We start from the raw sequence: 27,305 nt of genomic DNA, 5'->3' as shown, positions 1-27,305 counted from the left end.
CACATATCGAAAGAAGGAGAGGCAAGGGACTTGATGGAAAGCTTTCTGAGGACCACCGAACTTCGATATTGTCCTCCATTAACTACTAGGATGGTTGAAATAGTTGGGAAGTGATTTTTGTGTGCAAAGGATATAAAAAAGAGCTTGTTAATTTTTGTACCAACAAAATAAAAAATGAAAACAACAAGTTTCTCACTCCCTGGATTTGTAAAAATGATCTAAACTAGTTCCAATAGAAAATTGAGGAGTAAAAAAGTCATGTAGTTGATGGTTCATGAAAACATAACAAAATTAATAGTTAACACAACTTTTCAAAATAGAAAATATACCATTTAATATTACTGGAAATTGAGAAAAATAAATTGTTGGTGTCTAGAATTGCTTGAAAACATGCCCAACATTGATTGGAATGGCTTGAAAAGTGGGTTGACTAAGTTTAAAAGAGGGTTGTGTACACAATTTTGGGTGTAAAAACTTAATTCCAACCCTTTAATAAGATACTACCATTATGGAAAAATATGTTATTGATTTCTAAATAATTTTTGCTAATATGTTGGTGCCACCCATGAAAGGTTTGAGTACTTTAACTATATTTTATTTTTATATTTTAATTTAGTTAATAAATAAGTAAGGATACCACTCCATTTTTATCTGGTAACTATTATGCCTGGTATAAAATGTTGAGTTCTTGGACACAACTTGGTTAGAATAATGAGTTCCCATGCAGTTTAGTAAATGAGGCATTAATTAAGCCAAAAGGCATCCTTTAATGCACATATTTTCCACATAAATGTGGTTCTATGAGAATCAAAAGATTAGAGGGTTGTTAATTGTATCTTGAGAAGCCATCTAAAAGTGAGTGATATCATTTGGGCACCAAAAACGTGTTGGAGAATCCCTTAATCATCAGCAAAGGACTTGATGGCAAGCTTTCTTAAGACAACTCAACTTTGATATGGTACTCCAATTAATACAATGGTTGAAATAGTTGGGAAGTGATATTTGAGTGCAAGGGGCATAAAAATGAACTTGTTGATTTTTGTGACAACAAAATAAAAGAAGAAAACAAGAAGTTTCTCATTCCATGGATTTGTAAAAAATGAACTAAGCTAGCTTCCACGAAAACTTGAATTGTAAAACAATTATCTAGTCGATGGTTTATGAAAATGCAATAAAATTGAAAATTAAAATAACATTAGAAAATGGAAAATATGTCTCTAATGGAAAATATGTCATTTAATGTGACTAGAAATTAGGAAAGATAATTTTCTTTGGTATGAAATGGCTTGAAAACATATCCAAAATTGATTGGAATTTCTTGAAAAGTGGCTTGAGTAAGTTTAAAGGAGGGTTGTGTATAATATACATGCATGTTAGTCAAATTGGATAGTTCCACATAAGTCAAATATTTCAAGCAATTGCTTGCAAAAACGTATTAAAGATTAGTAAACTCGTGCATTACATGGTTAAATATGATGGAAACAATGCACAACACCACCAATCTTGACATCAATTTTGATATGAGGGAATATAGTAGTGCAAAAGAATTTTTTTACATAAAATATTCTCTCAATTGATTATTAATAAATAATTTTTATTATTTTTAAATAAAGATCATGAACCAATCAAATATTACATTATGGATCAATATAGTCATTAGTATGGAGGAGAATATGAATTGTTTGATCACTCAATGTTTAGTGACTATTGGATAGCATAGCTATAAATGCATATTAATGCATACTAAGGAAAAACACTAAAGAAAGACATTTATGTAAAGATACATTAGACCAAATTGATCTTAACTAGCTCCCAAGTGTCTAAATATGATGTAACACTTTATGATTAAAGTGATTTTTTTTAACAATGTGTCTATCCCAATTTTCTTCCATATTCCATTATCCAATTTCAAGAATATATTATTATACATAGAAAATAAAGTTTTAAGTGGATCAAACAAAGTTTCATCTTATTGATCAATTTTGTACTCTAGGGTTCATAGCTAGTTTGGATCGGTAGATTATTTGTTCTCTTCCCCACCTAGCTTTAATTCTCACAAGGGACATGTTAGCCCATTGTGATAGGAAGAGAAGGGTAAGTTCCCTTAAGTATAAGATCCACTTCTATATGTTTTAGATATGTGATCCCTTGATAAGTTTCAAATGTTTGGTATATTTGACTTTCACTCCCACAATTCACTAATTCATGGTGAAAATTTCATTCAGCGAAGATGCTCAGATGGTGAAAATTTCATTCAGCTGAGAGATGGTGAAAATTTCATTCAGCGGAAAATTTCATTCAACGGAGATGCTCAATGCTCCAATGGTGAAAACAAATAAATAAATAAATAATTAAATTAAATTAAATTAAAATAGTATTGATAGAATAAAATAGTTTAATGTTGTATAAAACAAATATTCAATGTGAGTTATCATAAAATATTTTAATACGGTTTAATATTGACATATACTTAAAAATATATGAATAACAAAAAAACCATTTTAATTTGCATGATAAAATGTCTCCATATACATGTTATGTAAAATATTTTAATGTCAATTACATATAATATTATATATCATTAAAACAAATTATATATATATTATAAAAAAAAATAAAGTTTTATTGTTAAAATATTTAATTAGTCATTTATATACCATATTATTCAAAAATACAATTTAAACAATGAAAAATAACACATTATATTTTTCACTTACAGCTTTTTGCACATGAAAAAATTTGATCCCTCTATACTCGTATTAAATCTACACTTAAAATAAATCTATACTATTAAATAAATAAGTGAATGAATAAATAATTAATAACCGATAAACTCAATTATTTTTAATAAAATTATTTGAAATATCATATTTTTATTTAAAAACTTACCCAACTTTGTTTCTATATATTTTAAATCATTTTAAAATAATTTTATATTCTAAAACTAAAAAAAAGTAAATCAAGATATAACTTTTCCAAATTCAAAAATGTAAAATTACGAGTAATTTAGATTTACAATTAATATATAATGTAAATGATGAAATTATTAAAAATGAATAACTAAATTAGAAACAATCTTTTTAATATTAAATTTTATGATATGAAATTTACCATGGCATTTAATGAAAATGAATTATACTAAGATTTAGATTTACAATTAATATATAATGTAAATGATGAAATTATTAAAAATGAATAACTAAATTAGAAACAATCTTTTTAATATTAAATTTTATGATATGAAATTTACCATGGCATTTAATGAAAATGAATTATACTCTTAGTATATAAGATTTTATAAATAAAACATAAATAAATTGGATACTATTTATTTTTTAATGTTTTTAAAATTATTAATAAAATGTAGATAATCAATAATTTTATTTAAAAAAAAAATTGAGGTTTATTTATGTGATTTGTGATATGAGATTGGAAAAGAAAAAAAAAGAAAAAAAGAAAAATGAATTTATCTATATAGTATGATATTTTAGGTGATCAATATCAAAGTGGTTTGATTTTTTATATAGAAATAATGAACAAATTATTTTTGTGATGGCTATTATAGAAATAGATTAGTTGTATAAAAGAAAGAATTAAAGTTATCTTTGTGATGATTATTGTGTAAATGGTTTAATTGTATAAAAGAAGGAACTAAAATGTGAGAAAATTACATTTTAAATGAAAGATTTACTTTTGTGATGATTGACATAGAAATGGTTTAATCTTGTAAGAGAAGATAAAAGAAAAGGAAAAGAGATTTATATTTTTGTGATATGATATTTGTGATGATTGATATGGAAGTGTTCTAATTCTCACAAGTGACATGTTAGTCCATTGTTATAAGAAGAGAAGAGTACATGTGCTCAAGTATAAGATGCAGCTTCTATGTGTCTTGGACATCCCATACATGCTCTCAAGTATAAGATGCAACTTCTATGTGTCATGGACATCCCATCCCTTGATAAGTTACAAGTGTTTGATATATCCAGTTCTCACTCCAAAGAGTCACTAATACTAATTCCCATAGTGAAAAAATCATAAATAAATAAATAGTAACTAATAAACTAAATCATTTTAAAACCATTTTATATTTTAAACCTAAAAAACTTAGTAAATTAAGATATAAATTCTCCAAATATAAATATATAAATTTAAAAAAAAAAATAGATTTATAATTAATATATAATATAATTTGAATGATGTAAATTATTATAAATTAGAAAAAAACTTAAATAATTAATTTTGATTTATAATTAATATATAATTTAAATAATGAAAATTGTTAAAAGTATTTTTAATACTAAATTTTATGATAAAAAATTTATGATGGTGTATAATGAAATTGAATTTTTTTTCTAAATAACACTTAAACTAAAAAAAATTGATATTATTATTTTTTTTTAAAGTGTTTTAAATTATTAATAAAAAGTAAATAATGAATAATTTCATTTTAAAAGAATTTTTTGAGGTTTATTAATGTGATTTGTGATATGATATTAGAAAAAATAAAAAGTTTATTTTTGTAGTATGATATTTGTGGTGATTAATATGGAAATGGTTTAATTTTCTATACATAAAAAAAATGAAAAGTTTATTTATATGATAATTATTATGGATATGGTTTAAATGTATAAAGGAAAAAAATGAAATTTGTGATGATTATTAGAAATGGATTAATTGTATAAAAGGAAGGAAGAATTTTGAAATTTGCATTTGAAAAGAAAGGTTTACCTTTTAACATAGAAATAATTTAATTTTATAAGAAAAAAGAAAAATAGAAAAAAGAAATATATATATATATATATATATAGAGATTTTTATTTTTGTAATATAATATTTGTGGTAATTGATAGGGAGGTGTTGTAATCCTCTCCACACAAAAAAAAGGAAAAATTATTGTTGTGATTTAAAATATGTGGTAATTGATAGATAATATCATACTTGTGATAATTAATATGAAAATTTTCAACTAAATAAAAAAAAAAAAAATCATATCTAATAAAAACACATACAATAAATATAATTTTGAAATTATAGAATATTTCCCTTTCAAGAGAGACATTTCGATATTACAATTTCTAAAAATTAATGGTGCAATGGGTAAACAATAAATTCGTATTAAAATCCAAGTTTAACCTAATTAACTTAGCATCATCCACACAACGACTTTATATTCAAAGTCATCTTCATTATTTTGTTTGTATGGACTTCCATTACAATTCTGTGTATCTAGATTAGATTATAGACTTGAAACAACGACTTTATATTCAAAGTCATCTTCATTAGTTTGTTTATATGGACTTCATTACAATTCAGTCTATCTAGATTATAGACTTCACACATCCGAACAAATCAATGTCAATAATGGGATTTGTTGTTTTGGTTCCTGACTAATGACATAAATTACCTTCTTTTATTAAAGAAAAATGTCAAAAATTTATCCAGAAACCTCTGTGTACGAAATCAAAGTCAGTGCTTCGTCTTCTACTGCACTTGCGTTTGCGTGCACAACTCTGAATATTGACCCCCATCGTATCACGCGTTGCATTGCAAATTGCAGTGAGTCGTTTGAAAGTTCAAGGACGCTCCCTTTGTTAAGAAATTTACTACATAACATAAATAATTACTGAGAAGAATATATATAAGAAAATAACTAGCAACAACCATAAACACAAATGTTTATCCAGGGAAACCTTAGATTTGAGGAAAAACCCAATCTAATAATATCTCATTAGCATTGGCCATTTTCTTCACTTTCCTCTTACCAAGCCAGCAATGGCAAAGTAGACCTGGGATACTGGTTAGTGGCCATTCTATATGTATTGCAGACTTGGAGATTACACTTAATTCTGGAATAAGCTATATTCTTCCTGAGTCTAAGATTTGTGACTTTCAGTTTGATCCATGTGGGTATTCCATGAATGCTCTTGAAGGATCAGCTATTTCCACTATTCATGTAACGCCTAAGGATGGTTTCAGTTATGCATGTTTTGAGGCAATGGACTATAATCCCAAGGATTGTGACCTTGAAGCACTGGTGGAGAGGGTATTAAGCTTTTTCAGGCCTATGGTATTCTCCATCTCAGTTCATGCCAGTGTGGGCAACGGGTATTCTTCATGGACCAGGCCAGTTTGGCCACAGGGATATATCTGTGACATGACAAGTGATCAAGAGCTCACAGGAAAGAGCGGTGTTGCATATCATACATACAGAATGGCCACTAACCAGTCTCCCAGGTCTACTCCGCCATTGCTTGCTTTGGAAGTGAAGAAAATGGCCAATGCTAATGAGATTTTATTAGGTTGGGCTTTTCCCCGGATTTGGGGTTTTCTCTGATAAACATTTGTGTTTATGTGTTTATGATTGTTGCTGGTTATTTTCTTATATATATTCCTCTCGGTAATTATTTATGTTATGCAGTGATTGTTTTATCTATTCCACAATTTCTGACTAAGTAATCTTGTTGTTTCTCCATTTGTCTGTCCTTGGCTGAATGTTGTTCTCGCTGGGTATGGCAGCACAAAATGTGTTGCTCTACTTGTTGTGGCACCCACACGGTCGACTACGTGGTCATCAATTTAGTCGAGAGTAGCGATGGACGACGCCACCCAATTCAACTGGCAGACCTTCACCGAGCAATCGTCGACCAATAGGAAGAACGTGCAGACGATTGCTCTGTTTGTAGAAAGCATCAGCGACAGTGGAATCATCACCTATACGAGCAACGACCAAATCCACTTGAGAGAGGAGTACGTTGCCATTTTTGAGGGCGATGTAAAGACGTGTTGGTGTACATGCACTTAGACTAGCTGTGTTGGTGTACATGCACCTAGATTAGCTCCAGTTAACTTATTGCTTGCATGTGGCACATGTACACATTAACATAAGATAAAGCACACTTAGCTTTAGTTAGCTTTAGTTATTGCATGTACAACTAAGCTTAACTTAGTTGCTTTTATGTATTTATTCTAAAACTAATATTGTAGAATCAATTTCATTCTTTTCTCAATTCTTGCTCGCTTCCTTCCTTCTCTTGCAAGCTTGTTTATTGTTTTGCAGATCTAGATCTGTGTATCTCAAAAATCTTACATGGTATCAGAGCACAGGGATTTGTAATCAGTGCACAAGCAATTTTATTTGCAGGTTCAGAAGATTGAAGCAACAACAAAGAATGGAGTCTAAATTGGAGTTTCCACAATCGGCAATTCTCACTCCATATAATTATTTCGAATGGAAGCCAAAGATTCAACTTCATCTCAGAAGTAGAGGCTTATTTCGAATAACCATGGGAATGGAAGTTGAACCAACATCAGCAATGGAGAAAACAAGATATTTCAATCGCATGGACGAGGCCTTCGGCATCCTATGTTTATCTATTTCTCCGGAACTGCTATTTCATGTTGAATCATGTTCAACTCCAAATGAAGTATGGAAAATTTTGGAAGAATTGTTTGGAAAACAGGATGAAATGCAAGGTCACATTCTCGAAAATGAGTTAAACTCATTAGATCCGAGAAATTTTGAGAACATTCAAGATTTTTTCACAAGGTATAAAGCCTTGTTGGTTCAGCTGAAAGGATGCGGGATCGACAAATCCAAGCAAGAAAAGAAGTTGTTTCTTTCCATTTTATCAAAACTTGGTCCAGAGTATGCAGTATTCGTCTCTACATTCCACACAGTCAGATCTGCAACTGGTGCAGATTGGAAGATTCCCTCAATGGATTCTTTTATTCAGTCTTTGATGCATGAGCAAGATAAGCTCATCAAAATGGGCACACTTAAAAATTCCAAAGCGCATGCACTTACTGTGCATGTAAAAGGAAAGGAAAATACCAACACCCCTGATGGATCATCTGGCTCAAAGGAAAGGAAAGGAATGAAAGGGCAATCAATGTGCAATTATTGCCACCGTGGTTTCATCCTGAATCTGCATGCATGAAGAAGACTATAGATCTTATGGCGCAGACACTCCAGCAACACAATCTTGGAGACCACATTCCTGAGAATGCTAAGAAGAAGTCTGGAGAAAAAGCACCAGATCCAAGAGGTAACGGGCATGCTTTGATTGCTCTTCTTTCTGCACCACAAGAATGGATCATCGATTTAGGAGCTTCACATCATATGGCTTCTTCAAAGGAATCCTTTTCTTCTCTACATGCATGCTCAGGTCCTCCCATTCTCATGGGGGATAATTCTGCAGTTGCAGCAACTGGACAAGGAAGAGTGCAATTCGAAGATGGAAGTTTTGAAAATGTCTTGCATATTCCAAGGCCTTCTGTGAATCTTCTCTCAGTGTATCAGATGACACACACAGGGAGCGGAAGGAAAGTGGAATTTACCCCAGATTCCGTGAGCATTTATGACATGCAAACCAATTTGAAGATTGCATCTGGCAAGGTAAATGATCAATCTCGTCTGTATACATTTTCTGATTTTGTTCCTCAATCAGATTCCTGTGATGGAAATCGAGGTCAACAAGCAGTGAAGGGTTCTCTAGTTGTACCCTTCCCCCCAAATCCAATGAGGGTGAATGCCAAGGCTGCTCCACCTCTCAAGCCTTCCCATGATTGGAAAATATTTGGCCAAGAACTCAGCAAATCTACCGAAGCTGCCGGTACTCTACCATGGCTCCCTGCAGCTACAGGAGATTCTTCTGTACCTTGGGACGCAGAAAGGGCTTTATCAGAGTCGCAACTGTCTATTCACATGGTCACGCCGCATCTTAATTTCCTCGGGCAACAGTTGCAGCCACAAGTGGCGGCCTCTGGCCAAATTAAGCAGAAGAACGACTTCTATGAAGGATCTGCCGATTCCATTAATCATGCGGAAAAGCCACCCGCCATGCATATCGATCCAATTTCTCTGCAAGACATTCAACAGGCAGGCTTACCGATGAGGAACAATTCACTACCTCGCGGGCATGGCCTCACTGAATCCCCTCATACGAGTGGTTTGTCAAAAGAGGTTCAGGATAAAGATGTCAAACAAGAGATCTCACGAGCAGACTCTTCAGACTGCACCGATCAAATGGAGGACGACGATGACCAGAAAGCTGCAGGCCGATCTGGCAGAAGACATCTCTCCAAGAACTTGGTAGCTGAACGCAAGCGGAGGAAAAAGCTCAACGAAAGGCTTTATGCTTTACGCGCATTGGTTCCCAAGATCACCAAGATGGATAGGGCCTCGTATGCATCGAAGTTTATACCCGTATTCACCTGGTCAAAGACGTCGTCAGCTTTCAAGTCTTTGGCGAAGGGGTTTACTTCGCGTTCACGAGAGCCACCAGAACGAGCGTTGGAGGTAGTATTACCCCACCCGCGTCCTCCCGATGCACCCCATGAGGGTTTTTCGCCCCAGACCGGCTTCTCATCCCAGCCTAGAGACTTTTCAGATTTTTCACTCGGGGTGAAGGACACGACTGCCTAGCAGTTGTCTTTTCTCTACTTTTGCATTATATTTTGAGGGGGGGGTTTCTTCCCATTGGGTTTTCCCTCTTTCCTCCTTTTTTTTATGCATTGTATATGGGTACCTAAAATGGCCGTGTTGACAGGACTCATTCATTTTGCATCACACTCACCTAAGTTATGCTTAAGGGGGGGTGTTGGTGTACATGCACCTAGATTAGCTCCAGTTAACTTATTGCTTGCATGTGGCACATGTACACATTAACATAAGATAAAGCACACTTAGCTTTAGTTAGCTTTAGTTATTGCATGTACAACTAAGCTTAACTTAGTTGCTTTTATGTATTTATTCTAAAACTAATATTGTAGAATCAATTTCATTCTTTTCTCAATTCTTGCTCGCTTCCTTCCTTCTCTTGCAAGCTTGTTTATTGTTTTGCAGATCTAGATCTGTGTATCTCAAAAATCTTACAAGACGGAGATCACAGGCGTTCTGTACCACGAGGTGACCCACTCTTGGCAACGACAATGCGCCGTCAGGGCTGATCGAAGGCATTGCGGATTATGTTTGCCTCACGATGGGCTTTGCCTGCTCTACATGGCCTCAGCCCGGCGGCAGTAACAAGTGGGACGACGGCTACACTGTCACTGCCTACTTTCTCCAGTACTGTGACACCGTTACTTTCGGTTTCGTTCAGAAGATGAATTCGAACCTGCGCAATAGATGGGTCCTGGGATTCTTCAACGATATCACTGGCAAGTCTGTGGATGAGCTCTGGAGTGATTACAAGGCTAAGTATGCAAATTGATCCTGAGCCAAATTAGTGGACAAAATGCTACATCACAACTACTCAATAATAAATGGCGGGTTAGCCGGTTGGTTTATAAAATTAAAATAGCATATTATGTAATTTGAAGTGGATACTAAATGATCTGTCCCTGACATACCATTAGCCTGGGTTAGTAAGAAAAGTAATATTTATAAGCATTGTCATTTGTATTTGCATGATATTTTAATGGAGTTGAATTCTATTGTGAAAAGACGATGGTGGTACTCAAATACCCCATAAAATATGGCTATACAACTGGTATGCTTAACTTTCATTAAGCCGATCACGATAATTAATATTCATTAAAATCTTTTCGTGAGTATGGTTTGGCATATTCATTCAATATGGTTTAATCAGTGTTAAATTTGTCACATTTTGTGATATAATTTTTGCGTTTAATATACGTTAACTTCTATATTTTAATATATATAATATTTTTCATTTACGTAAGAAGAAACTTTTATGAGTATATTTTATTTTGGAAAAATCAATGATATAATCGAAATAACAAAATTTTAACAATATAATAAAAAATAATGAATATTAGAAAATTTGAGTTTGATGCTTTCAAGTCTTTAAATAATAATAAGGATGTTGTTGAAATATGTCTTTCGGATTAATTATATTATTAGGATTTGGTCCATGTTTCAAGCCAACTAATGTGGGGTATCTTCAAGACAAGGTGAGAAATCAATCGATCTAAAGGATGTTGTTGTTCTCAAACCCGAAAAAGTGGCGCAATGGTTATTCTAGTTAAAGAGGATTACCGAAAGAAAATGTTGGACCACCTTTGTAATAGCGAGAGATATAGGAAACTTAATAAAGATCCTTTAAAGAATATCTCCAAAAGTGTGGCTCTTGCTATAAAATCCAGTAACTTAGTTAGCTCTTTTAGTCATAAACTTATTGAAAGTACCCCTCTTACCCCCAAAATCTATGGCCTTCCAATGATTTATAAGGAAGGGACTCCCTTGAGATCCATTGTCAACAATATAGGAGAGCCGACCTATCTTCTTGCTAAATCTTTAACCCAAAAGCTTAAACCCCTTGTCAGTCATACAAAATCCTTTGTCAAGGACTCCCCCTCATTTATCAGTGAGTTAAAGGGTATAAAATTGGATCTCGATGACAAACTTGTGAGTTTCAATGTGGTCTCCCTCTACATAGATATCCCTATCAATGAGGCCATTGAAGTCATCAAGCATATTACAGATCCTGATACGACTACTTTAGTTGGTATTTGTATCACCTCTACTTTTGATGGGGAATTCTTTGAACAAAATTATGGTGTTGCCTTTAGTTCCCCCCTCTCCCTTGTCGTGGCTAATCTATTCATGGAGGACTTTGAATCAAAGGCCTTGTCCTCTTCTCAACTTCTTCCTAAGATGTGGAAGAGGTTTGTGGATGACACTTGTGTCATCTGGTCCCATGGTAAGGAAAGGTTGAAACTTGTTTTCCTTCATCTTAACAATCAGTCTAGTTCAATAAAGTTCACTATCGCATATGAGAGAAATGGTATCTATCCTTTCTTCAACATCCTCCTTTCAAGGAAGGATAATGACTCTTTTTCTCATCATGTCTTTAAGAAGAAAACTCACACGGAGCAATATCTTCATGCTAAATCTCATCACTTCCCAACTCAAAAGCTTGATGTTCTCAACACTTTAGCAACTAGAGATTTAAGAGTTTCTGATGAAAACCATCTTAATGATGAGAAATCTCATCTCCTGAGTGTTTTCTATAATAATCGGTATTGTGGGCACCAATATACTAAGGCTTTCCTCAAAGACGAAAAATGTCATATGATTAAAAAATAAGCCAATGATAAATTTTAAGGGGTGCGTCTCCTATTTATCTGAGGGACCATTGACAGGATTGCGAAGATCTTAAAGAAGCATAAGGTTCCTTCAACCCTTATGCCTCTAAATACCATATGGAGCTCCCTGAGATCTGTAAAAGACATGGTGGACCCTAAAAATATGAAAGGTGTTTATGTTATCCATTTCTCTTATGGGACTCCTTATATAGGTGAGACTGGTCGCTCAATTAATCAAAGGATTCATGAGCACACCATTGACATCAAACATGGCAAGACCCACTCCTTAGCTTTTGCAGAACATGCAGAAAAAACTAAGCATCACGTCTGCATTGAGGAGGCCCAGGTCTTCGCTAAGATTAGTCATTTCCATCATCGAAAATTCAGGGAAGACCTAGAAATCAAAAGAATGTTCAATAATTTAAATAGAGATGATGGTTGGAAAATTAAAAAATGTTGGGTCTCAGTCCTGTCTTCCTAATTTATTTTAATTTTATCTTAATTGAATTTATATTTCTTTCTTTTTTTTCTCTTATTTTGATTGAATATTTATATATATATGTTTCATTCTTTCCTATTTTATTTATTTAGTTGGTTGTTTTTAACTACTTTATATTTTTAAATTTTATTGGTTATTCATAGGTTTTTACTAATGTTTTATTATTTTCATACAAAATTTATTATTTTGATTATTTCATTGATTTTTCTGAGAATCCTTTAATTATTTGTAGGGCCTTATCTCTTTCATTTATGTTTGATTTTGAAAAAAATATAATTCAAAAGTTTTTACTATTTTGATTATTTTTAATTACATTGTTGAAATTTTATTATTTTGATTATGTGAGTGATATAGCTTTAGCTCCTTGTTTTAAGTTTGGCTTTGAACTTTTTATTTTTTTAATGTATTTATTTAACTATATCCTGAACCATAACTTAATATTAGATTTTATTTCATATAATTTGATCTTAGTAATTGGTGATATTTATTAAAGTATTATTTTTCAAAAACTAGTTGTTCATTATAGCCATTAAATTTTTTAATGGTCTCTTCATTTCTCTCTATTTAATTTTGTGCATTGATCTACCTCTTCATCTTGTCCTGACCATGAACCACATTGAACAGTTCCAAACGTGTCGGAAAAACTTCTCTTATGTGATTACTACCGAAAGTATTTTCTTAATAAAATTATTTTTATATTTGAGGGCAAGTTATATTGTTTTTAATTTTTGTAAAAAAAATTCTAAAAAAATTATAAATTTCTATATTAAAATTAATTTTATAAATTAATTTTTTTTTTAAATTATAAAATTTTATTGAGTTTTTATTGATTTTTTTATAAGTTTGGTGGAACTACATCTTCATCGTGTCCAATACATCACCCAGATCAGGGAGGGGAATTGAACTGGTGACTTCACATCAAAGAGACTGTCTATCCAAAAACCATGGACATTTTTTCTTGATTGATTAAAATTGTTCATTTAAATAATGGTTTGTAGTTTATTTAATAAATGGTCAGATTTAAAAGTAAAGTATAAAATATAAATTTAAAGAAATTATATAAAATTGATAACTATGTATATATTACTAAATAAAGTTGACATTTGTATTTCAAAAATTATTTATTTATTATGCAAATATAATATTCCTCATTTATCTTGATAATTTAGTACCTACAATTATGATGGAAATTGAATCTTAACGTACTCCATTCACATCATTGCCACCTTTGTCTTGAAACACAATTCTCGATGGAGGTCTCTCGCAGTTCGTGCATATGTCCATGGCGAACCGCGATATGATTTTTCATAGCTTCAGTGAGTCATTGAACATTATCTTTCAATCAACGAATTGTCTAATCTATGCATCCAAGTAGAGTAATAGTTTGATGTCATTCAAAGCTATGTAATATTTTAATATTCTCATTCAAAGTAAAGTTTCCACTTTGTAATGAACAAAATATCATGCTAGTTGTGAAAAAAAAAATTGTTGCAACAAGATTTACTAGTTTCAAAGTAACTGTGTTCTAAGTTTGTTTGTTAGCTTTAGGTTTAGGGTTTAAGAATTTTAGTTCTATGAATACAAAGAACTTCGGAAATTTGAAAGGTAATCTGTAATGAATGGAACCGCATTGCAATCTCTGTCGAGGCACTACAAATAATACCATTGCGGAGGAGCATTCGGCTCCTGCTGAGGTTGAGAACCATAACACTTCTTCATTACCTATGGTGGATAATATTATCACTGGCGCTGAACATAATAAATCTAACGAAAATTTTTGCGTAATTGTTGGAGCTCTCCATGTCGAGGGTTTGCTCACAAATGGGAGAAAAGCCATGGTTACCGATCAACATCCCTGTAATGGCGAAGTTCAGTTTACGATGCAAAAGGTTATGGAAAGCACCTTTTCCAAATACCATGGTTGATGTAGAAGCTCTATTTGAAGAGACCTGCATATGTAAGAATCTCTTTTAGATCTCAGTCAAAATGGTATCTTGATATTCTTTGATTTTTTTGGGTAAGATCTACAAATCTCACAAGGAACCTCGAATTTTTGTTAGAGCTCAAATCAAGGTTTCGCCTCCTTTATGAAGGTAAGAAATTAGATGATACTCTTCTCATCTCTCATTATTATATTTGTAAGGATTCCACTGTTCTTTTAGCTCTTTACCTATGAGGGGGTGCTTTGGGGAAACCCTCCTCCGCCCAGGATTTTTCAAACAAATATCTAATTCATAATGATACTCCCCAAGGTGTTCATTCTCCTTCAACTCACCCTCAACCTCCAGGAAAAGCAGTCCCTTCTCAGGATCTACCTAGTTCATTTATCATGGATAGATCAGAGGATATTCCCTCAGTTGACATTTCCCATCCAGATCTGGAAGATATCCATGAGCTAATGGCAAAGAAAACTTTATCTACTGCTTCAACTAGTTGTGGCCTCAAACAATGGATCATCACAAATGGATACACTCTAATTGGGCCGGCCCCTACACTGTTCTCTTATGTTCAAAGGGCTTCTTTATAGTTTTGTTTCCCTCCAGGAATATTACCAGAGTATTCTATCTAAGGGCCTAGAGTTCTAGGGAAAAGCAAGGTTGTTAATGACCCCTTGGTTCCTAGACTTTGACCCCTCTACGATAGTAATCACAAATCTCCCCATTTGGGTCCGACTTCTAAACTCACTAGCTCATCTATGGAATGATTCAGTGTTTACGAGCATATGAAGCACCTTGGGTTGCCTACTAGGCACAAATCTATCATGAGGACGAAGTGGATTTTATACTTACAGTAGGATTTGTGTTGAAATCGACATTAGTAAAGGCTTTCATGGTAAAATCAACCTCAAAGTAGGTGATTTCTACTGGATCCAACTCCTGAACTATGAGAACCTCTGCCCTCAAACAGGACACCTACAAAACTCATGCATTCCAAAGCTAGTCAAATAGAAAACTAAATCTAAGGCTTGGAAGCCATGTAGCCTGCCCCTTATGGAGAAAGAGGACTCCTTATCTTTAGATAAGGAGGAAAATGAGTCACATGTTGAAATGCTCTCCTAAGATTGGGAACAAGATGAGAGTAAGGAGAATTAAATTTTAGAACTTTGCGAAAAAACACACAGTACTCATGTTCCATTAGGAGCGGTAAAGTGAGCACGTGAATCAGTTTCCTTGGAATTTGAAAATGATGAAATAGAATATTGTCAGGAAATTCTTCAGCAATCCATGGTTACTCCTACATCGAATGGGTGCGAGAATGTAACCAAAATGAAAAGGAAAAAAATTAAATCCATAAACCCACCCCAAGTTAGGTGATACTTTTGTTTTTGTTAGTCTATTTACCTAGATGTCTCCTTACAGTGTGGTTTTTGTCTCTCTCTAAAAACCCTGCCTTGAGGTGGGTATTGTAAAATCCATGTAAACTCCTTTTGATTAATGAAATTCTAATAATAATAATAATAATTGTAATAATAATAATAATTGAGCGCAGAGGCACATTCTACACCCCAGTATGAGGGGATGTGTAAGTTTTTCCTTCCATCTATGCCCCTTTAAATAAAAATTAAAAGTTAAAATTATGTTCTAAATAGAAAAATAATGTCGGCTATCCTTAAAAAAATGAATATGCTCTAAAGTAATTAGATTTTAAAAAAATGTGTGGATGAGATGTTTAAATCTTATACTTTTAAAACATATTTCAACAAGAGATTTAAATAAACTATTTGAAGATCTATGTTAACTAATCTATGTGGATATCAACTTCATATATATTTTTATATAGAAAAAAATAAGTTTTCACATTGTATTTAGCACTCTAAAAAGGTTTGCACGTGAAGAAATTTGATTCCCTTGAAACCCATGTTAGATCTATACTTAAGATAAATATCTGCTAGTAATTAAATATATGATGTTACACATAGAAATATTACAAACATATACATGGTTTCGTAGAAATTTGATCCCTCTAAACCCATGTTAGATCCATACTTAATATAAATCTATGCTGGTAATTAAATATATCATGTTACACATAAAAATAGTACAAACATATACACGGTTTCGTATTAAATGATATATCGTGTTTCCAATACTTATTTTTCTTTTCAAATTTATTTGAAATCTTTTAAAATGAAGTTATGTAATGTTACATCAAAGGCTGGCATCAAATTCTAATGTTTATATGGGCTTCCTAGTAACTATTTTCATATTAAAGACATGTTGATAACTATTTTCATTCCCATGTATTATTGTATAAATGGTTTGTTATATGAGAATAAACTAGCCTAGATCGATCTTAACTCCAAATCTATAAGCTCCAAGAGGGCAAATATCTCGAGGTGAAAACCTTTTCTTTGAGTGCAAAACTTGAGGAAATGCTTGCACCACGAGAGATTTGATCCATCTCAACGCTTGATAGATCTAGAATTAAGATGGATCTAGGCTGGTTTCAGTCATGTGCGGCCAAGGAAAATCTATCGAAGATATGATTAATTTGATCAATAATATCTAAATACATCCAATATTAATATAATCATTTTAAATATCCTAAATATGTCAGAGATTATTTTAATTTTAAATTTTCTTAGTTACCTCAATTAGTTGAGATGATAAATATTGTTAATAACTTTAATGATCAAATAAAAAAATTTAATGCAAAGTGACAATGTAATAGTGTTGAATGATAGAAAATGTGAATAATAAGAATGTAGTCAATTACAATTAGTCTTTATTGTGATCAATATAAAACAATTTTCTTCTACTATTCATATTTTCATCCTTATTAGTTTTGTCATCTCTTCGTAATGATTATATGAAAAGGATAGTTGAAATCGTAAACCATTTAAATCCTTACCTTGAGTTGTTGTAGTAAACATCATACCTTGTCTCACTTTCTCTCCAATATTAATAACTTGAATTACTATAACACAAAAAATATATGTACATTACCAATATTTTTTTGCGCTTACACTGAAATCAATGCATATTGATAATCCAATCACTTTAAAATTAATGTAACATTATACATCCAATTACATCAAATCAGAAATCAACATCTACACTAAAATCAATGCATCTAATGCAGGAATCAAATAAGATTACAAAACAACTTCTACACTAAAATCAATGCATCTAATGCAAACAATCAAATAAGATTAGAAACCCACATCTACACTCAAATCAATGCATCTAGTGCAAGTAAGCTTATAGGATTAGAAACTAGAAACTACACTCAAATAAATGCATTTAGTGCAAGCAATCAAATAGGATTAGAAATAACCATCTACACTGAAATCAATTCGTTTAGTGAAAGCAATCAAATAGGATTAGTAATCATTTACATTGAAATCAATGCATCTAGTGCAAACAATGAAATATAATTAGGAATCAACATCTACATCGAAATCAATGCATATAATGCAAGAAATCAAATAATATTATAAATTGTGTACATTTAAATCAATGCATCTAGTGTAAGAAATCAAATATCATTAGAAATCAACATCTACACTAAAATAAATGCATCTAGTGAAAGCAATCAAACACGATTAGAAATCTCCATCTACAGTGAAATCAATATATCTAGTGAAAGAAATCTTTTTCTCTCTCTCCTCCCTCCATCTATATCTATATCTCCCTCCATCTCTCCTTTATCTCTCTATCTCATCACCACAAACACAGATGCTCTCTCACTCCATATTTATCAATCTCTCTATCCCTCTGTCTCTCTATCTCTCTCTTCTTTCCTGTCTTCGCCTTCTCATCAATATCTCTATCTACCTTTGTCCCTCTATATCACCCCCAAAACATGCATTCTCTTTCTCCAATCTATATATCTATCCCTCCCTCTTCTTTTCCCTATCCCTATCTCTCATCCCCTTCTCTCCCTCTCCCCCACTTCTCTCTCTTTCCTCTTGTTGTCCTCTCTCCCTCTCTCTCCACCTTTCTCACTCTATGTATTTTTTCATACATCCCTCTTTCACCCCCTCCAACTTCATCTCTCTTTCCCTCAAGCTCTCCACTCTCTCACATCCTCTCTCTCCCTTTCTCTCCCACCTCTCTCTCTCTTTACCGTTCAAATTTGTTACTATATCCCTCCCTCTCTCCTTTTCTCCCCCCTTCTCTCCATATATCCTTATTTTTATATTTATCTTACCCCCAAACATACACACTCTCTCTCCATCTCTCCCTTTTCACTCCCTCTCTCTCCCCACTTCCCACTGTCTATGTCTTTCTTCTTTCCACCCTCTCTTCTCCTCCCTCAGCCCCTTTCTCCTCTTCTCTCTCACTTTCTCTCCTACCTCCCTCTCTCTTCCCCCATCACTCTCCTCCTCTCTCTCATCCTTCCTCTCTCTCAATTTCTCTCCTACCTTCCTCTCTCTTCCCCCACTTATCTCTCTCTCTCTCTGCCACCCCCCCCGTAACGCCCACGAGCTGTGACACGTTTCATTGAGACCACAAGACAGAGGAGTGTGGGTGAGCTAGGAGAAATGATGAGCCACAGAGGAGAAACACGCGAAGGAACATTGCAAAATGGCTAAGTGTGGAGGAGGATGGAGGTTTATAATGGTAGGCGGTCCCGGGTGGGGGCACCCAAACGGTTAAGCCGACATGCAAAAGAGTTAAAACATGGGTTGAATGAAGGGTCGGCTGGGTGAGCCGACGTGACCTTTCATAGGCAGTGATGTGTATAAGTAAATGGCAATGGGAAGCCATTCAACAATTCAACAAAGGCACAAATTCAGAGCGTTTAAGGGAGGGAGAGAGGAAAAGTGCGAAGTTGGTCTGAAACGGGCGAAGGTGCAAGTGGACGAGTGCAAGGCTGAATCTCCTGAGCCAAAATGAAGTCATTCAAAGGCGTCGTGCAGGAAGTCGTTCGAGGGCGTCATTCAGAAAAGTCGTTCGAAGGCGTCGTGAGGAAAGTCGTTCGAAGGCATCATTCAAAAAATTCGTTCAAAGGTGTCGTGCAAAAAATTAGTTCAAAGGCATCGTACAGAAAATTCGTTCGAGGGCATCGTTCAGAAAAGTCGTTCGAGGGCATTCGTGCAGGATCATTTGAGGGTGTTCAAGTAGGGTCGTTCAAGGTCATTCGAGGGCGCGGCAGGGCATCCGTTCGAACGACCGTTTGGGAAGTTGTTCGAGGGCGCGACATGGCATCCACCCGTACAACCCGAGTTGGTGAACGACGGCCCGGGTGAAGACTTGATTGGGTGCACGGTGAATGACTCACTGATGGAGACTTGGCGAGTTGGGCATTCGGTGGAGAGTGCCCACCAGTGGATGAGTTGGACGAGTTGAACGACACACATTTAGGTGAATGTGCAGAGGCAAACGAGGAGTTGGGCAGAGTTGTTCGAATGACTGTGTGGGCATGACAACAAATTGGCTAAACGTATTATGCCGGTGAATGTAAAAATATACTAAGTGTAAATCTAGGGTTTCCACAGGATTGTAACTTACGTATATATTATTATTACAGGAAAAATCATTACAGGGAGTTACCCCTGCTGGTTATACTGTTGTGCATTTATGTTAATGCTGATGAATGTTTAACTTCTATGTTATAATGAATTAAAGTACTTTGTAAAAGAAGAAAATAAACTAAGTATAGAAGTAAGGTGTAGTCCATGACTGTGAGTACTGGGGAAAAGAAAAGGGTCAGTGGTGCCACACCTCCTATAGTGCAGTTGGAAGAGTACCGCTAGTACAGGGGTGTGACAAGTGGTATCAGAGCTGATCGGGACAAGAAGTTGAATCCTTGACATTCATGACAAGTGATTCGGGTTTGCAGAAGGGAAGTGTAACACTTCGTGACAGGTTTAGCAGAGGTGAAGCTTCGTACTTGGGCCAAGCTAAACAACAAGACATGGCAGGTTTGGAAGAATGTGAAGGGAAGCTCTTGCTGACCTTATATAGAATGAAGCGGATGAAAGAAAAGAACCCACAAATTCGAGTTAAACTTGAAGTCTTAGAAAGGAATGTTGAAGATGAAATTATTTGACCTGGTTGGGCAATGGAGCAGGTTGCAGCTACAAATTGCGATGACGAAGAAGAGGAAGCTGTGATATTTGAGGATGTTGCAGACATGACAACGATGGAGGATGAACCTGAAATTGATCAAGTTGGACCAAGATCATGTGGTTTGCAGACATTGGTGGACGAGGAAACTCACATGGAGGAGCCTCATGATGAAGTAAGTACTACTTATACTTGTGTTTCGGTGAGACTTTTGGAAGATGGACCATATGTAGGGAAGAGCAAAATCAGTTTTCCAATGCAAGGGAGGATCTTACCATGCATGTCTATGAAGAGACCTTGTATGGAAGGGGAAGAATCATTGACTGTTGCAGGACTTGTTGGGGTTGTTTGTGACCTTATGGTAGAAGGTAAAAGGTCCGTGACAAGGGAGGAATGTGATGATCGTTGCGGAGGAATGGGTCATGCTTTAGCCACATGGAGAATTGGCTAAGTGCCTGGCATGACTCATGGACAGATTGGAGAAGGGCACACACTTGAGTATGGTGATGCTTGGGTGGACTTCTCATGGCTGAGATCAAGAGGAAGTCTTGGTGGAACCTTTAGTGGGGGAGCCATGGTGGAGAGACTCATGTGATGATGATATGGTTGGGTGACTGAGTTCACTAGACCGATTTGCAGGCTTGGATGAGGATGACCGATTTTTGTGATGAGTCTACTTAGTTGGACAACATGGACAAGTTGAGTCATGGACATCGATTTGGGGACATGGAGCATGGCAGTCCTATGCAGGGACATTATGTAGCAGCACTTGTAGATTTGTCACTTATGGGCATCCAATGGGGAGGGCCAAGGCAGAGATGTTGTGTAGGTGGATTTGCTAGTGTGACATGGAGATGTTTTGTTTATGAGCCGATGGGGATGTTGTGCACTTTTGTACAACAAGGCCATGGACTGGTTGGATTTGTGAGAAGACTATGGAGCATTCCTACTACATGGAGAGCTAAGGCATCTTGCAGAGACTTTTGGGCTGAGACATGTATGCTTGCTGGGACAATAGTTGGAGATGACTCATGGAGCTCATGATGACATGAGGTGGTGACTTTTGAGGACTTCATATTATGGTGGACTTGGAGGATATGATGCATTGAGGAGATGAGGCCAGAGACTTTGATGCAGATGGGGTGCATACTTTTGAGTACATGTATCGGTGTGCTTGAAAGAGTGACTTGATGAGGAAGATCGATATGAGACACTTCAGAGTGATGGGGTTACAACGATGATGATGCCTTGGTAGAAACACTTGGGCATGGGTTGAGCCGAGAATTAACCACTTTTTATACATGGAGATGAGACAGGTGTATATACTTTCTTCTATGGAAGACTTGAGGGATGGCACATTTCAGATATGATGGAGGTGGCTTCCTAGACCTGGATGTGGCACATCGAGAGTCATGTTTGATGAGAGGATCTCTTCATTTTGAGGAGATGGATTTTACATATATGGATGATGATGTTGGGATAGATGCGGCTGACTTCATGAAGCACATTGACACCAAACATCATGGATAACATGTTGCAGATGAGATGAAGTTTACTTCATGGACCTAGGCATGGCTTACTTAGATGGAGATGGATTCTTGATCAAGTTGATGTTGTGACAAGATGTTCTAAGAAAATACTGATGATGGCATAAGAATGTGCATTCTCATGGTTTAAGCATGACAATTGGATTAGCTACCCGACTAGTTTGAGTCATGGGGGTCGACGGTGTACAGAGAGGTGTTAGCATCGTGTTGGAGTATCATGACAACAGTTCACATGATAATGATACATGATGAGGTCGACACGATATGTTGCAGTAAGCATGTATCTTGAGATGGAGGGGCTAACCTTCCACAATGGGAGCAGCATGTGGATATTGTAGCTGATGTGGTTGATGATCATGGATTGAGGAGACTTTCCGATGTATGACATACGGTGGGTTATATGCCTTGGTATGGGTATCTTGGTGACAGATAGTTGTTGGGATGATATATTTTCGAGGATGACAATGACTTAAAGTGGGGGAGAATGTAATGCCCACAAGCTATGACACATTTCGGTGAGGCCGCACGACAGAGGAGTGTGGGCGAGCTGGGAGAAATGATGAGCCACAAAGGAGAAACACACGAAGTCACATTGAAAAATGGCTAAGTGTGGAAGAGGATGAGATTTATAATGGTAGGTGGTTCCGAGTGGGGGTGCCCAATGGTTAATCTGACGTGCAAAAGAGTTAAAACATGGGCTAAACAAAGGGTCAGCTAGGCAAGCCAACGTGACCTTTCATAGGCAGTGATGTGATAAGTAAATGGCATTGGGAAGCCATTCAACAATTCAACAAAGGCACAAGTTCCGAGTGTTCAAGGGAGGACGAAGAGAAAAGTGCAAAGTTGTTCTGAAACAGGCGAAGGTGTAGGCAGACGAGTGCAGGGCTGAAGCACTCGAGCCAAAATGAAGTCATTCAAAGGCGTCGTGGAGGAAGTTGTTCGAGGGCATCGTTCAGAAAAGTCGTTCGAAGGCATCGTGTAGAAAATTTGTTCGAAGGTGTCGTGTAGAAAAGTTGCTCGAAAGCATTGTGCAGAAAAGTCGTTCGAAGGCATCGTGCAGAAAAGTCATTCGAAGGTGTCGAGTAGAAAAGTCATTTGAGGGCATCGTTCAGAAAAGTCATTGAAGGGCGTTCGTGCAGAATCGTTCGAGGGTGTTCGGGCAAGGTCATTCGAGGGGGGGCAGGGCATCTATTCAGCTGGTCGTTCAGGAAGTCGTTCAAGGGCGTGACAGGGCGTCAGCTCGAATGACCTGAGTTGGTGAACGGCGGTACAGGTGAAGCCTTGAACGGGTGCACGATGAACGACTCGTCAGTAGATACTTGGAAAGTTGGGTGTTTGGTGGAGAGCACCTGCCAATGGACAAGTTGGACGAGTTGAATGACACGCATTCGGGTGAATGTGCAGAGGCAAACGAGGAGTTGGGTAGAGTCGTTCGAACAACCGTGTGGGCGTGTTAACGAGCTGGCTGAACGCGTTGTGCCAGTGAATGTAAAAATATTCTAAGTGTAAATCTGGGGTTTCCTCAGGATTGTAACTTACATATATATTATTATTATGGGCAAACTCATTACAAGGAGTTGCCCCTCCCAGTTATACTATTGTGCATTTATGTTAATGTTGATGAATGTTTAACTGTTGTGTTATAATGAATGAAAGTACTTGGTAAAGGAAGAAAATAAACTAAGTATAGAAGTAAGGTGTAGTCCATGACCATGAGTATTGGTGAAAATAAAAAAGTCGGTGGTGCCACACCTCCTATAGTGTGGTTGGAAGAGTACCACCAGTATAGGGGCATGACAACCCCCCTCTCTCTCTTTCCCCCCTCTCTTTACCCCCCCTCTCTCTCCAACTATGTTACTTTATCCTTCCCTCTCTCATTTTCTCTCCTTCTCTCCACCCTTCTCTCCTTTTCTCCTTATTTGTCTCTTTATCTCACCCCTAAACATACACACTCTCTCTTATTCTCTCCCTTGTCACTCCCTCTCTCTCTCTCCACTTCTTACTCTCTATGTATTTATTCTTCCCTCCCTGTCTCTCCCTCCATCTCCATATCTTTATCCATCCCTCTCTCCTCCTCTCTCTCCCTTCCTCTCCTACCTCCCTGTCTCGTCCCCAATCTCTCTCTCTCTCTGCCCTCCAATCCTCTCATTATCTCCCTCCCTCTCTCCCCTCTCCATCTTTTTGTCTCCCTCAACCTCTCTTACCCTTCTCTACCTTCCTCACTCCTCTCCCTCCCTCTCTCTTCATTCCTCCTCTCCCCTCTCCTTTATTTTATCTCAATCTCTCCCTTGTGACTCCCTGTATTTCTCCACCTCTATCACTCTATGACTTTTTTCTTCCTTGCCATATATATCTAGAGTTAATATATATAATGATATATTAATATATATTATAATATAACAAATTTAATGTTGTATTAATCAAAAGTTATTAAATTTAATAATATTAATATTATAATATATTAATATGAATATTAGATTTAATAGTAATAATAATAATAATAATAATAATAATATTTTAATATTAATATTAATATTAGGGTTAATAATGTTTTTTTGCATGCTATTAATAATAATTTGGCCCATAGTACTTGGACCATAGGTTTGATATATAATTAAATGTTGATTTCTAATCCTATTTGATATATTTTATTTGTTGAATTGAGGCTTCTGTGATCCATATCAAGTTTATGAGAAATTTTTTCGGCTTAAATCAAATGATATTTCATTTGTCGACGTGTTTCGAACCAACTAGTGTGGTTCATCATGAGGACAAGTTGAAGAATCAAATCTAGCTTAGCATATTAAATAGTTAGAGCAGAACAGTTATATTTCTTGACCAGGTAATGACTATATTGTCTAACGGCTAAATTTGACCGAGAAACGATTAGATGGAATGGATTAGGGGCAAAACCTATATTTAAAGAAATAAGTTAATTCAGTTAGCTATATTCTAATTAAAATAAAAGTAAAGGGACCATTTTATAAACTTATAGTTATAAATATATATTAAAATAAATAAATTATAAAATAAATTAATATAAATTAATAGTTAATTATAAAAGTTATTACATAAATATTAGAGTAAATATTAGAGTAATTAATAGTTAGTTATAAAAGTTGTTAAACATATAAATATTAGAATATTATGGTTAGTTATATTCTTATTAAAATACAAGTTAAAAGGACTATTTTATAAACTTGTATTTAAAAATAATAATAATAATAATAATAGTTATTTATAAAAGTTATTAAATATATAAGTATTAGATTAATTTAAAGGTTAGAAAAAATATTTTAATATTTAAAATTAATTAATAGTTTATTTAAGGGTTAAAAATAGCATCTTATCATAGATTAATTTCAAGATTATTTTTATTGTTAATTAAAATTATTAGAATAAACCTAATAGCATAAATTAAGTGCTACTAAAATACCTCAAATTATAACAACCACACCTTAAAGAATAAAAGCCACAGGATACGAGAAACAAGGGTAATTTACTTAAAAGACAACAAGATCAAGCTAAACCTAGGGAGGGGAAGAATGGAAGAAAACGACTAGGAAGAGAACCAAGCTAAACCATACCTTTTTTATATTTATTTATTTACCATACCTCTTTTATAAATATGGTATTTAGCCCATGGTATTAAAATGGTATTTGACCCATAAACTTCACCTAAATAAAAAAAAAATATTGAGTTTCCTAAATATAAAGAGGTTTATGGAGTAAATATAAAAAGAAGTTTTATTTATTTACCATACCCCTTGAAAAAGTATAAAAAAAGGTTTTATTTATTTACGATACCTAGAGTTTATTTATATTTTTATTTGTTTACTATATATCTTTTTTGAGTGTTCTTAAACCTCTTTATATTAAAAATTTATATTGTGTTTATGTATAATAATAATTAGATTGATATTTAAATAGGGCTTAAAAATGTTAAATGTGAAATGTTAAACATTACATGTTAAATGTTTACATTTACATTTACGTTTACATGTTTACATGAGATCTTGCACAAAAAAAATATTAAAAGATTTTGGGGAAATATTTTGGATCTTTTATGTTGAATTACATTTTCTCTTTGATTTAAGAAATGACATTGACTGTAGTAAAGAGTAAAATTTTTTAAAATTTTATTTAATTTGCAATTTTAATGTGGTAAATTTATTTAAAGGTAAATTTATGATCCATTCAAATTCACATATATGATAAAGAAACTATTAAAAGCATGAGATAATTTAGTATCCATTCAAACACATAGTTATATTTTAATAATTAATCTTAGTCCATTAATAATAAGATTAAAAAGTTATATATAATTTAATATTAACCAACATTAACTAAAATTATTTCTACTATTTTTTAAGAACATAATATACTTACACATAAATCATACTGCGCTGTAGAATATGCCTGATCAGTTATTATGCCATGCCTCAGCATTAATTTTTTCGTACATAAAATGTTTTCTTTCCATACGTAAAATTTTACTGGATTTCTAAGATATATATTAAGATGCTTTGGTTTTATGTGTGATTTGGATTATAATTATTAGATTGTGTTGCAAGAATTTTTGGTCTCGTTAAAAGCTAGCTATGTGATTAATTTGGAATGGCAATTCAATCTATTTCGCCATTCACTTGGACATGGTGTTAACCTTGCCACTCGGTATTTTTCGTGTATCAACTCAACTCTCATCACAACCAATGTGAAAAGAAAAAATGACATGCAAGAAAAACGATCTAGAGATCGTTCATACAAATGGTTGTCTTTCAACTTTTTACTTGTTGCCGTCCTTTAATTAGCCCTTCGCGGTTTTTTAGGTTTGACAATTGTTTAATAATAAAAAATATTGTATTTTAATTATAATAATTTTATTATATTTTTAATTTATTTTTATATCATAATTTTAATCTTCAAAAGTTTTAAAATGTGATTTTCCCTTCTAATTTATTTAATTTTTTTTACACAATCACATTCTAATTTTAATTGACAATGTCACAAACATCTAAAAAAATTTAAGTATATTTTGTGTAAATATAATTTTATTGTCTTTAAATACTAAGCATCATTTATTATTTTTCCATATTATTCAGTGAATATCATTTCATTTTAACATATTATCTACAATATTATTATTTTTTCAATTCTTCTACTTTATTCATTAAATATCACTTGATTCTCATG

General features: G+C 34.3%; 1 protein-coding gene across 1 annotated transcript; it reads left to right on the top strand.

The window, feature by feature from the left end:
* The first annotated feature begins 5,426 nt into the window (after positions 1–5,426).
* Positions 5,427–6,593, top strand: LOC149216535 (S-adenosylmethionine decarboxylase proenzyme-like). The gene is made up of 3 exons (XM_089389988.1): positions 5,427–5,559; positions 5,829–6,326; positions 6,520–6,593. Exons 1-3 carry the CDS (start codon positions 5,427–5,429, stop codon positions 6,591–6,593), a joined length of 705 nt encoding a protein of 234 aa, XP_089246114.1.
* Positions 6,594–27,305: the final 20,712 nt, after the last annotated feature.

This window comes from Pinus tabuliformis, chromosome 1_1 (genome assembly GCF_031772625.1).
Source record: "Pinus tabuliformis cultivar Carrire ecotype Pingquan chromosome 1_1, CPIR1, whole genome shotgun sequence".
Classification (NCBI taxonomy): domain Eukaryota; kingdom Viridiplantae; phylum Streptophyta; class Pinopsida; order Pinales; family Pinaceae; genus Pinus; species Pinus tabuliformis.
Note: the sequence above shows the minus strand (reverse complement) of the source record. Positions and strands in the feature narration are given on the sequence as shown.

Coding starts and splice junctions, on each gene's coding strand:
- LOC149216535 (XM_089389988.1), top strand. CDS start 5,427: ATGTCAAAAATTTATCCAGAAACCTCTGTGTACGAAATCAAAGTCAGT. Junction 5,560..5,828: donor GCGTTGCATTGCAAATTGCA/GTGAGTCGTTTG, acceptor TATGTATTGCAG/ACTTGGAGATTACACTTAAT. Junction 6,327..6,519: donor GGCTTTTCCCCGGATTTGGG/GTTTTCTCTGAT, acceptor TGGGTATGGCAG/CACAAAATGTGTTGCTCTAC.